Source organism: Trachymyrmex septentrionalis, unplaced genomic scaffold (assembly GCF_001594115.1).
Source record: "Trachymyrmex septentrionalis isolate Tsep2-gDNA-1 unplaced genomic scaffold, Tsep1.0 scaffold7, whole genome shotgun sequence".
Classification (NCBI taxonomy): Eukaryota; Metazoa; Arthropoda; class Insecta; order Hymenoptera; family Formicidae; genus Trachymyrmex; species Trachymyrmex septentrionalis.
Window position 1 is genome coordinate 69,820 of NW_017305884.1, and position 13,825 is coordinate 83,644.

Genomic DNA, 13,825 nt, shown 5'->3' on the forward strand with positions numbered 1-13,825 from the left:
TGTATGTATGTATGTATGTATGTATGTATGTATGTGCAGAAAAAGAGAAAGACATTGTCATCTTTTTAACTAGTTAGGCAACTCAGTTCCACAATTCACGATTAACCTCTTAACTGAGGTTTAATTCTAAAATTGGAAAGAGACAATGAATAAGTTGAACCTCAATTATGAGTTAACCGTCAGTTATGAACTGGACCTTAGTCTATACAAATTTAGCATTTTTACTTTCTAAGATCACAATTTTCATCCCAATATGTATTTTATGTGTATGTACATACAACAAGCGTGAGAGGTAGCAATCAAAGTTTATTCAGAATATACATACAGCTTGAGGAAATAATAAATAATTTACATTGAAAATTTAAATATAATACTTACATATTTTTTACATCGAATTTTTACAATAATCAAATGACTTCATTAAATGAATTGACACATTGGTAATTATTTTATCACCTCTCTTTTCTCTATACTACAGCCCAGTTACCTCGAGAAAATGAAGCAGCCAACAATACTTTGTCGAATACCAAGAAGCCAAGGGGACGTGGGCTTTTACGCTCACTGTTCTGTTGCTTTGGAAGAGGCCGTAGTGGTAGTTCAAAGAGCTCCAAGGCGAGTTCTTTACAGGGTGAGGGACGTGGGTCACCACCACCTGGCACCGGATCCCCGAGATTTCTCTTACCACCAGTTAGGCACCAAGATATGCACAAAAAGTGCATGGTAATCGATTTGGACGAGACCCTGGTGCATAGTTCTTTCAAACCTATCAACAATGCGGACTTTGTTGTTCCTGTAGAAATTGACGGTACGGTACATCAAGTGTACGTCTTAAAGAGGCCTTATGTGGACGAGTTTTTGCAGAGAATGGGTGAATTATATGAATGTGTATTGTTCACTGCAAGCTTAGCTAAGGTAGGTTTATGATAATAAACAAGTAATTATCTTGTGAAATGAACAAAATTTTAGTTACAATATTTAATTCAAAATGCTTTTACAATAATTTTGATTTAACATTTGTATAGGATTTAGTTCACTGTAAATTTATATACTACCTAAAATATTTATATACTAGTCAACTGATTTTGACTTAGAAAGAAAAAATAAAGAAAATAAAATTATATCAAATTATTTTATATCTTTGTAGTACGCCGACCCAGTGGCAGATCTGTTAGATCGGTGGGGAGTATTCAGAGCAAGGTTATTCAGAGAGTCCTGTGTGTTCCATAGAGGAAATTATGTTAAGGATTTGAACAAGTTAGGACGGGATTTGCAGCAAATTATTATTGTAGATAATAGTCCTGCCAGTTACATTTTCCATCCAGATAATGCGGTAAGTTATATATTTATAATGATATTAAAAAGACTAATTTATTTTAGAGGCGTTAAATGAATTTTGGATGATTAACACGTTAAACGTCACACCGGTCTTAAAAACTTTTTAAAATATTTGATTGACAGAGGACTGCTTTAGAGAACAAAACTGTACTGTGCTTTTGTATGACTGACGGACGATTTGTTAGTCATCCCGATAACACTTTGCTTTCTCTTTTGTCCTTTTGTTTACTTTAGCTCACGCTCCGCGTGCACGTTTATCTCTAGTTGACGGTGTGTGAATTTGTACGGTGTAAACGAAAAGTTAAAAGAAATAGGCTCGAAGCCAGGACGACTAACGAATCAATTACACAAAAGATACGATACAATTTTGTTCTCTAAAGCAGATCTATTAAATATTTTGAAAAGTTTTTGGGATTAGCGTGGCATAAACAGAAAGTCCAGGTGCCAATAGGGACCGGAATGGCATTTAATAACGTGTTAATAATAAAGATGATATTTGTTCATAGGTTCCAGTAGCATCTTGGTTCGATGACATGACGGACTCCGAGCTACTGGATTTAATCCCCTTCTTCGAAAAGCTCAGCAATGTAGAAAACATTTACACAGTGCTGTGTAATAGCAATCATCCTTACAATCAGATACCGGCGCACGCGGTGCAGAGCAATCAGAGCCTGCCGACTTCAATTTCAATGGCTGCTTCCTAGCCCCACCTGAATCCTGGCAATACAGCCAGTCTTGTTGCTCAATGCACCTTGCGGAGGATTCTGAGAGGGCTGCTTCATGTGACCCACTTGCTATGTGGCGAAGGACCTCGAAATGCCCCTCCTCGTTGATATTTGGGAAAACCGCTCTGATCAGCGTAGCCAAATGTCTTATATCTTGAAAAGTGCATCATTTAAGTCACAGCTGCTGATATCCTTCTTCCTGGTGAGCAATGTAACGAAGACTGAATCAGCTTCGAAGCGCGAGTGTTCTTCCATTTTGCACCAAGCATACAAAAAAATGACCAACTATGTCGATCCTGTCTGGTAGATTGAAAATACTGTCTGTATTCGACAAAGAACATAGCGAAGGATGGAACCAGGAATCTCCGTCAAGCAGAAAAGTTAATTGATTGCTAAAGAAAAGAAAGCGATGGTTGTGACTGCCTATGGTGATTGTATACTGGAAAAATGTTAAGTGTTAAAAAAAGAAAGAAAGAACGAAAGTATAAAGAGAAAAAAGAAGAGAGATCGCTCCGAGTCGTTTGATGGGCCATGCCGTGCATTGTTACTGTGTAGTTTTTCTATTCGAGTCAAGATACTGCAAACTTTGTTTACTTAGATTCGATTATAGAGAAGACATCAATGCTCCAATTACGTTTACGAATACTTCTGACCCAACTTACAGAAACGTTGAAAAAAAGGAGGGTAACAGTGGCAGGTAGAATTTGAAATATATATTTTATTTGTTAAAAATTTAAGATAGAAAAATTTTATTTTAATTGTGTTATTTTAATTATTTAAAATAATGTAAAAAATCTAAGGCTTATTTTAGAATTTAATATTAAAATATAGCTTTTAAAATGCGTGGATAGAAAGATTAAAACAAGATTCACACACATACTAATATCTAAGCTTTATAAGAAAAATAAAATGTAAAATATAATCCAGGATTCTAAAATTTTGAAAATACAAAAAAGAAATTAGAAATTAGAAATTTTTTAAAAGAAATTAAAATGTTTCAAGTTTTATTCTTTTAAATGTTTAAGAATCTTTCAAAAAACTTTAAATATGCAAGTTTGATCTCAGTAAAGTCCAAAAAACTTCAAAAATATTTTGATGATAGGGATGCACGTATCGTAAAGTCATTGGATACCGGATATCGGATATTCAGCATCACATTGTTTCCAGATATCCGCTCGAATATCAAATAGGGCAATTATCCGTATACTGGATATTTCTTCGGATATCCTGCCATATATCTGGAAAATGGCTTCCAAAAAAAAGAGCAGCAAAGGAAAAATAGCGTAAGAAGTGACAAAATAGCGATAATAATTTCCTGTATCTTCCCAACGTGAAAAGAAAAGTGGAAAGAGAGATGAACTGTGTAAGAAATTTAGCTAAAAAAAAAAAAAATTCTGCATTAATGACGCAAATTGTCAATGTAAAATTTCAAATGGATATCTGGAGACACAGTAGTGTCTCGGCGCTAAGATGTGGTACATATTACCGGATAATGCTGAATACCGAATATTTCCCGGATATATGGTCTGATGCATCCCTAATTTTAAGAATATAATTCGAAATATATATTATCAACAGTAGAATACTACTCGCTTTACACTGCCGAAGAGTAGGAATAACAATTTTCCGCGTATTTTATTTAATAAGTTTCCATTTTTATATTTATAAAGAGTTTGATAAATCACTTGAATCATAAATGTGATAAAAGTGATGTATACCTCACCGACAAGATATTATTAAAGACGGTCGGTCCTGAACAAATTTTTATAACTATTCATAGGGTCCCGAGGGTCCAGAGATAATTGAAGAATGATGAACATTATCAATAATTGATATAAATTATTAACATAAATATTTGGATAATATGTTATTAAATTTATAATTTTTTATTATATAAATGCTGTCTAAATAAGTTTGCACAGTTATGCTATAATATCTTATATATTGTCATAAAATTACAATTTTTTTCTCTGCAATTATCTCTATTGATGATAATCAACCACGGATTATAACATTAAAATCACAATTTTAAAAATCGAATATTATATATGTATTGAGCTTTAAACATATATGTCTACGAAACTAATAAAACATAAAATGATAATATTATATTATCAGTTTCTTACTCTTATGCCTGGTTGTATATCCATGTTACTTTCACTTTAAGTGAGGCTTAAAACTCTATCTCTCCCTCTCGTGGTTTTAAAAAGAGAATGTGAGAGTCTTAAGTCTCGCTTAAAGTCAAAGTAATGTTGATACAACCGGATCTTAGTTTCTTAATCTCTTAACACTTGTGCGAATTTCCGTTAAGCGACCGGCCGTTTTTAATAGTATTTCGTCGATGTTGTATATTTATATACAGGGTGTTTTTCTGACTTGATCATTTAAAGTGTCTTCATTGTTTTTGATGATACGAGAAAAATACCACAGAGGATCTTGTTCGATTTGAAGGAGCACGTATTATGAGCAAAAAAATTTTTCTCAATATCATATTTTTTGAGACTCAATTAAGGGAGACAAGATCTCCTGTGGTATTTTCTCATATCATCAAAAACAAGAGAAATTTAAAATGATCAAGTTACAAGAAACATCCTGTGTGTGTATATGTGAGCGCGTGCACATACATACATACATACATACACATATATACATATATACGTAGAGGTATACAACACCGACGAAATATATGTATATAGGGTTGGCCATATTCGACGGAAAGATGTTTTTTTGTTAATCATGGGAAAAAACGAGAAAAAATGAGAAAATACACGCGTGGCGTGTACTGTTCCATGGTGGCACAAATTTCCTTCGACTGACGCTTCAAACGCGCTACGTCGTTACTCGATCTAACATCTCTGTCAAAAGTTACAGTGTTGCCACATCTTTCCGTCGAATATGCATCTTTCCGTCGAATATGGCCAACCCTGTATATTACACACACACACACACACACACACACACACACACACACACACACACACACACATACAGGATGTTTCAAAATTCGCGTCCGCGAAGTACAAGATGTGATACTTTATGCTAAAAGAAACAACTTTTTTCTTTTGCAAAATGCGTCTGACAAGTAGTTTTTGCAGGAGAGCAGAAGTTAACAAATAAGTGCAAAAATTATTTTATTAAAGAAAAAAGTTGTTTGTTTTAGCATAAGTATCACGTTTGTATTTTTTGAGCGCGAATTTTGAAACACCCTATATATACATACACACACATATATATATATATTACACGCGCGCGCACATCTCTTGATATCTTTTACTCAACAGAAATAGGTATTTTAAGATTTATTGTGAAATCTTTCTCTCTTTCTCTCTCTAAATGCAACACACACATTGATGAAATTCTTTAATTGCAATTATTAAATATGTCGCACAGATATGTTACATATCTGTAAAACAAATCACGGCTTTCAAAACATTTGTACACAAATGAAGCATTTCATTAATGTTGCATTTGACTATTGCAAGTATTATTTTATCCTGCTGCTGGTACACACCTTTTATTTGTAGAATGATCTGTATGTGGCATTTAAAATGGTGACATTGAAATTTTACAGGGTACGTACTAGTATTTTTTTTTTTAAATTCGGAGATATCTATGAACATTTCCATTTTTACTTTTACTAGTTCACTATTAAGTAAATAATTGTACTTTTTTCCGATATATTTATTGGAATATAAAATATTTTAATTAGATTATGCATATTTCTGAATATATTAATTTTTGCTTTTATTCAGCAGCAAAGTTTTTTTTATACAGTAAGTAAGAAATAATGTCTTTATATTAAATAATTCCATGTAAATTTATATACCACGTTTGTAATTTCTCGAATTATATGCCGAACTGGTTTTCCGTACTTAGAAATGCAACTAAGCTACCATAGTAATGTCACAAATTGAACTGATTAGCAATTTAATTGACATCATTTTAAAAAGATGTTAATGTATTGAAAATCTGTAAATCAATTTATTGCGAAAAATATTATCTCGGCCGGGAGTCGAATTCGAATCCTAAGCCTGAGATTACCGAGGCCGAAGTAATATTGTTCGCAATAATTGATAGGAATATACTCATCTTTCAGGCAACGTATAAACAATAATAAGCCAATTGTATCAAATTACTAAGTTGCTAATCAATTTAATTTGTGACATCACTATGGTAGTTGCATTTCTAAGTTCGGAAAACCAATTCGGCGCGCAATTCGAGAGACTATAAACGTGCTATATAAATTCACATTGAATTATTTAAAACACTTAAGATGCAGCTTCGACCGATATAGGTATTGCTTCTTACTTATTATGTATTCACATTATACAGTTTTAATAAAGCGTTTATTAAATACTTTTTTTACATTTACCAAAAAGTTTCAAAGAATTTAAAATAAAAGTGCAGGGCTTTTGAGAATTAATTAAATTAAATTTATTGAGAAATATTAATTAATTGATTTACAGAAACTTTAAAGAGGTCACATCAATAATAAACTAAACGAACTGTTTTGCTGAGGAAAAAGAAGAAACGGGTAAATTAGGTAATTGGGAATAATCATGAATCACATATTGCTAATATTGATTTAAAACACTGAAAGCTGCATGTCATTTTTTTCCCTCCAAACTGTGCAGTTATGTCATATTTGACCATTCGTTTTTTGGAGCAAAAAGATGACATTTGATTTAATAATAATTTGAAATTAAATTTTTCGTAACTACAGTCTTAAACATTTCCCTTATTTGAAATTGTATATATAATCACACATATATATATATATATATAAATTCATGTATTTATTCCATATATATATATACAATATATTTTTAATATATTAAATGAACGTATACACATACGTGCGCGTGTACATGTACGCACACATGAATATGTATACATAATTAATATTTGTTACTTAAATATTAAATAATTTTATAATTTTTGTATTATAAACTTGCTGAAGTACTCTTATCCCTCTTATTACTAACAACTGCCATTTGAAATTATCAGACATACATACATGCACACATGACTGCCAATTTGTACGAAATATGTCAGGGATATAAAAGCGAGGAACAGGAAAAGAAGAAATATGCATAGCAAAATTGGATTCTAATCTTATAGTAATTTCTGCAATCAAGAAGACATCAATGCTCTGATTTTTTCTAGATTTTATTATTTATTTTAATTATTTATTTTGAAAGTAAAATGTATTACCTATATGTAGAAAAAAGATATTTTAATATGGATTTTACGAATTAGACAATTTGCAATTTTCTTGCTCCAATAAAACGAATTGCACGATGATGTCATTAACAAACTAGAATAATTTAGATATAGCCCACAGATATGACGGGCAATAGATAAGCAGCAGTATATCTTACGCATATATTTACTAATGCGTAATTTGTAAACAATCACAGCTGCTTAATCGAATATAATTAATGTATAAAGTGCATTGTACTACCATAATCAATTCAAATTGTTATTATTCGTGCTTTTATTTCTGTTATTATTATTATTATTATTATTATTATTATTATAGTATTAATGTAACTATTATGTATTGTAACTATTATATATTGTAAGTATCGACGCTGATGTTGTCATTCAAATGTAAAAAGAGCTAAATATTTTTATTTTGTATATCTTGTTTTGCATATCACAATTTTAGGTAGAATGATGAATTTTTTAAACTCTTGCATTAAAATGACGGCATTATTATCGATATATTCAATGAATATATCGATTATCGACATGAGTTTGTAATAAGCTCGGTTGCGTTTGCTATTTTATTTTTTTCTTTCGTTGAATACAGGGTGGATCGAAAATCGAGATACTTACATAAATAATGACAGAAAAATAATTTTTTATTGATATGAACACAATTTGAATGTAAAAACCATAATTTTTAATTTATGATGTAAAATCATAAGACCTGTTCCTCTCGAAAGTCAAAATTACAGAAACTAAATGCTTTCCATATTAAAAAGCAATATTAATATAATTGAATATAATTATGTTATTTTTAATCTCTGAAACTAATAGACCTAGGATGTATATAAGAAAAAATGAAAAACGTGATTTACTTGTATTTGTTATAATTGTATGATTATAATGAGAAAATTTATATGTTAGAGATTATTTGTATGTGTCAAATTGCTTTGAAAAAAATCAAAGCTATTCGTATAAAATATTTATTTTTTAATTTAACATTATTCCATCAAAAAATCGTCTTCTTCCATGCGCGTAACTGCAACAGAATTTTTGGACTACCCTGTATTTTGAAGAGAAAGAACGTCTTAGTAATTTCTCTCGATAATAATTCAGAAAAATCGGATGATAATCCGATCGGACTATTATTTTTACTTAAAATAAGGAAGAGATTTTTGATGTGGCTTCCAATTCTTCCATCCTTCTGTACTTATTAAATGTGCCGATGTTTCTTGTAAACGTTATTATATTATACGCGCGCGTGCGCGTAAGATTACAATATTCTCTTTGTAATAACGCCCATCAAAACGACTCCATTATATACGACCATCCGTTCCGGGACAAATCTGTGCACGATTCAAGGATCCGAGAATCCATAGGTCTAAGTATCCGAACAGTTGAATAAGAATTTAGAGGAATTAAAAAATCCGTGGATCTCTCTCTCTCTCTCTCTCTCTCTCTCTCTCTGTCCGGTCAAGGAGTCGACAATATTAGAATCGAAATCTATTATTCTGAAATCCGAGACTGCAAGGATGTAAAAGTCCATGAATCCATTGATATTAAGCGTGCAATGATCCAACACTTTTGTGATACTTCAAAAATTCACGTTAGCGTAGTAATCTATGATCTAGAAACTAAGGATCGTAGATAGGACGTTTGAGAAGAATTTTATTTAAGATATTAGAAGAATTGAAAGCTATTAAAAATTCAGTAATCGGAAACAAATCAGCTCTGAGAAATCAAAAACGTTTTTGGAAGATTTAAGAAAGGATTGAAATAAATCAAGCAGTTTATGAATTGGTCGGGCTAGAATTCCAAAGAATTAAAGATCCAAGGATTTGAAGCTATGTAGAATCTAGGAATTCAAGGATGCACAGATACATAGATGAAAATTGTTCACAAACGCAAAGAAGAATCTAAGGATTCAAGGATCTTAAAGCTATTTTAGCTACAGCACAGCATTATTATTACGTTATTGCGTATGAAAAGTTCATTTTTATTTTTTTGTCAATACAATTTTTAAGAATAAGTTTAGTAAGAAATTAAGAAGAGATTATATTATATTAATAAGATAAGGAATCCTGTAATCTCGGAAACCAAATTACGCGAAAATATACAGTTTATATAAGATCATGTATTGTATAATTCACATAAGAATGGTGTCCATTTAATTTATTTATTCGCAAGAGATTACATATGTATACTACATATGCATATGTTGGAGGCTCTTTTTAGATTTACGGACTTGAAAATTCGACTTTTCATATGCAAACACGTAATATCTTGAAGCAAGAAAAAACACAGAGTGAGATAGCGTTGCTAATAATATTCTCCCTCTTGAAATCGCAATCATGATTTCGGACCGCCTTGCTGCGCATAATAAAATCAAATGTATACTGCATGCATGCGTGCGTGTGTGCGTGCGTGCGTGCGTGTGTGTTTGGTTTAAATGTGTACACCGATTATTTTATAAAATATGTTATAAACAATTTTTTGATTAAAATTATTTTGTTTAAGAAAATGTACATAAAACTAAAATGTTTAAATTACTCTATTTTTATGTTTTTATTTCTTACAATTAAAAGCAACACCAGTGACAATATTTCATGAACGATTATCGAAAATCACATTTTATCGAATATATTAAATACCTTACAAAATTGTAATAAAAATACATATCTACACATTACATATCTATATTATACATGTATATTATACCAGTGAAGAGATAAAGATTCACTACAAACAAATTTAACAAATTTAAAACTTTTGTTTAAGTCTAAATGTTTATATTTAAATATTTTTAAACAAAATAACTCACAATTATTATTTATAAAACCAAACACACATATGTGCGTGCGTGTTACGTATATTGTATAGTATACTAAGTGTTTTATAATAGCATGTCAATATTTAGGGTGAATCTACACCTAACTAAAATAAATAAAAACATAAACATATGTCCTGCACACTTTAATTTTTGAGTTATGAATGATTAAAGAAAATGTTCTAAATGTCCTTCTCGTGCCTCAACAGACACTATTGCACATCTTAGCACGTGACCTTATCTAATGTTTACAAATATCTTTCAATATTACAATGCAGTAGTGTGTATTAAAACACGAAGCATGGACACCAAGAACATTTCCTTTAATCATCTATAACTCGAAAACTAAAATATATAGAACATGTCCATATACTTTTTTAGTGTATAAATCTACTCCCTAAAATATTGACATTGCATTTAAATAAAACACTGTGTACGTGCGTGCGTGCGTGTATGTGTGTGTGCGTGTACGTTTATATGTATTGTACGAATGCGTAAAAAGAAAAGAAAAAATAGCGTTCGAGGCTTTCGCCGAGTGACGGCCGTTGCAGCGTTTCAAGTTGAGCCGAGAATTTTATACAGAGTTCCGAGAAAATTTCTTTAAAAAAAAAACGCGAAATAAAAAAATAAGTAGATAAGAAGACGCGCGACTTTTGAATTGCGCGTCGCGTCGTATAAAATTAGAAACAATTGTATTATTATTATTATTATTATTATTATTATTATTATCGTTATTATTATTATTATTATTATTATTATTATTATCATTACTGTGCGAATTGTATAAATTTTTTTCTCGTAATTTCTTGTTAACCCGTTGAAGGCCCGTATAGCCACTTGCATCGCAATAAAGTAGCATGATCCTATGTTCACATCGATGGCGCTTTGGCACAAAATGCGGCTATCTGCGATTATATCCCAGAATAGAATCCTAAGATTATATACATGCGTATGTAAATGTATATATCCCCTACGCTATCCTTACCCAAATGAAATCAGAATTGGATAGTCGTGTTGAGATCGGTGACGCCAAACAAGAATGTGAATATAGATTTTTCGAAACCACTGGCACGTATTCGCGTTGCACAATTAGCAGTAAATGTGGTTGGTCACACCTTCAGCCTTCGTTATCCTCGCTTAACCGCGACCTTTATATCCGGTAATTAAATACCGTATAGAGTATTAATGAGCAGTCATGTTCAGCGATTATTCGTGATCGCGGATACGAACTAAGCTTGCTTGCAAACAAGTTCTTATCAGCACCGCACATGTAGCGTTAAATATGAACTACGTACGGTGGTCCTCGATCACGTTGATTGTGATCTTTGTACCGATAATTATAGCGGATCTTTGTACCGCTAGTTTGGGCGACACAACAGCCTACCGTTTTCACCTGTATATTTTGTAACTTTACAAAGAGATCTATCAAGACAATCGTACAAAAGCATGTACAATCATGAAAGAAAACTTAAAATAGTGTTAAAATCTTGAAAAAAGCCCATATTATCTTCATTTTCTACTTTTTATCGTGAAAATATGGAGAAACAAATTTAGAAGAAATTGGTTTATAATGATTGACGTGTGGTTGTTAATTTGATAAGTAATACATACAAGTAATTGATTTGCTATATATAATTATGATTGCAAATAGTTTTTTTACGATATAATTAAACAAATTAATTTGTTTGACTTACTAACATATAAATATAGTCACAAATCGGTCGAGACGCGTGCGTGCGAATAATTAAATTTGTGATACAAATGATTATACTGGATAATGATTTTTTAATCGATTTGGAAGTCGCTATCAAGTGCAAGTGTTATTTATACAAATTAATTTGCTATCAAGTATAGTTATTGCTAAGGTATATGGAGATTTATAAAAATATACTTGTACAAATAATTATACTTGATGGCGCAATTTCCAAATTAATATATAAATAGGTATATTTAAGTATAATTATTTATACATTAAGTACAATTATTTGTATTATAAAATTTGATTAATCGCATACATTGTCTCACAACCGTGCCTCAGATTATTCTATCATCCTAGTCATCGATTTGTAATTACATTTTTTACGATTTTAGAATGTTGCTTAAACAAGCAAAAAAAAAGTTGACATCGTTGCGTCAATGAATCTCTTCAAACTGAATCCTACCGAGAAATATCGGCTTCGAAATCTTGTAAAAATATTCTAAATATAATAGTAGGTCATGTTATATATCATTCAATCTAGAAGTCTCTCTCTCTCTCTTTCATCTTATCTTTTTAAATTTTTTTTATTTTATCTAAGAAATTTTACCCTTCAAATTGTCATGATTTTATGTGCTTTTATAAGAGCATAGGTCACCACAGAGGAATTTCTCGAGATTCCTTTGCCTCTTTGACGTCGAACTATTGCTCTATATATATAGCTGAATCGATTATTTTACCGCTTTAAAGTTCAGGATCAATTGACCACATTTAACGCTAAATGCAGCGTTAATCTTAGAATACTAATCATACTTTTAAGAGTAATCATACGTTAAATTTACGTATGTTGAGATTTTTTCCTAAAAAAATACCAAAGTAAATATTCATTAGAAATAAATTTAATGGGTAAGAAAAACAAAACGGAAGGAAAAGAAAAACTACTAAATTTACATGCTATTTTTTTATTATATATTATTAGTATTCTAGGATTAAATGAAAGTAACTACAAGGATTTTCTCCTTGACAGACATTATTTATGGAAAGTACACTTGACATAAATGAGAAAATTAAAAATAACTCGAGAAAAGTAAAACATGTGGAAAATAATTACTTTTTTATATTTTTTATGACCTTGAACGGGTTAAAAATTTTAACATGAGTGAGAGTAGAGAAAGGATTATGCGTGTGAATGTAAAATTAATGCCTTGATTTGTAAATAAAACTTCATTAGATACTTCCATTAAATGCTGTTTTTATTGTACATTTTTTGTTATTAGGCACGTCTTATTGTTCATCCTGCATTTTGTTATGAATATTTTTACATAAGCTCAAGTTTTAATTATAAATATACATATTTTAAAATTAATGTACATAAGTAAAGTTTCATAAAATGCGATTACTTGTGTATGTATACAGGTTGTCCATAACTCTTAATTAATGGCGTTTTCGGCCTGATCGGGTTTACATTGATTTGCACCAACCTGGGTTGAATTAATAATATTTCGTGCTTTCCTATTGGTAGAACGTGTAACCGATAGCAAAGCATTTTCCAACCCAGGTTGATGCAAACCTAGTCGGGCCAAAAACGGTATAATGTTTCTTGGAATGAAAGATAATAAAATTTTGAACTAAAAGTTTCTTTCCTAATTTTGGTAACTTGATTATTATTTACAGAGTTATTAATGAAAAAGTTAATTAAAGTTGATCAATCAGATTGCACTCAATCGGAATACGCAGGAGAGCAGCATGTCACAGAGCTGCTCGCTTATTATATATTTTCCTAATTAAAATTTTATTATAATTTTTTATATTAATTAATAAATATATGAATAAATGGATAGATCAATAAATAAGTAAATAAGAATAAATTACAGTTAGAAACTTATTCAATTTTCGATTGTTTCTTTATTCTTATTTATTTACACACTCAAGTCTCAAAATAACTTCAGGAATCTGCCATTAGCAGGTAATGCGTTAGATCTGAAACACTCTCTCTCTCTCTCTCTCTCTCTCTCTCTCTCTCTCTCTCTC

The 13,825-nt window shown here is 30.8% G+C and overlaps 1 protein-coding gene across 1 annotated transcript in view; it reads left to right on the plus strand.

The window, feature by feature from the left end:
* Positions 1-2,630, plus strand: part of LOC108753525 (carboxy-terminal domain RNA polymerase II polypeptide A small phosphatase 1) — a 4,613-nt gene extending 1,983 nt beyond the window's left edge. The window contains exons 2-4 of the mRNA XM_018495166.1: positions 479-912; positions 1,145-1,330; positions 1,842-2,630. Of these exons, the coding sequence (XP_018350668.1) occupies positions 479-912; positions 1,145-1,330; positions 1,842-2,039 (818 nt within the window). The 3' untranslated portion in view covers positions 2,040-2,630. The remainder of the gene's footprint in view (positions 1-478; positions 913-1,144; positions 1,331-1,841) is intronic.
* The last annotated feature ends 11,195 nt before the right edge of the window (positions 2,631-13,825 follow it).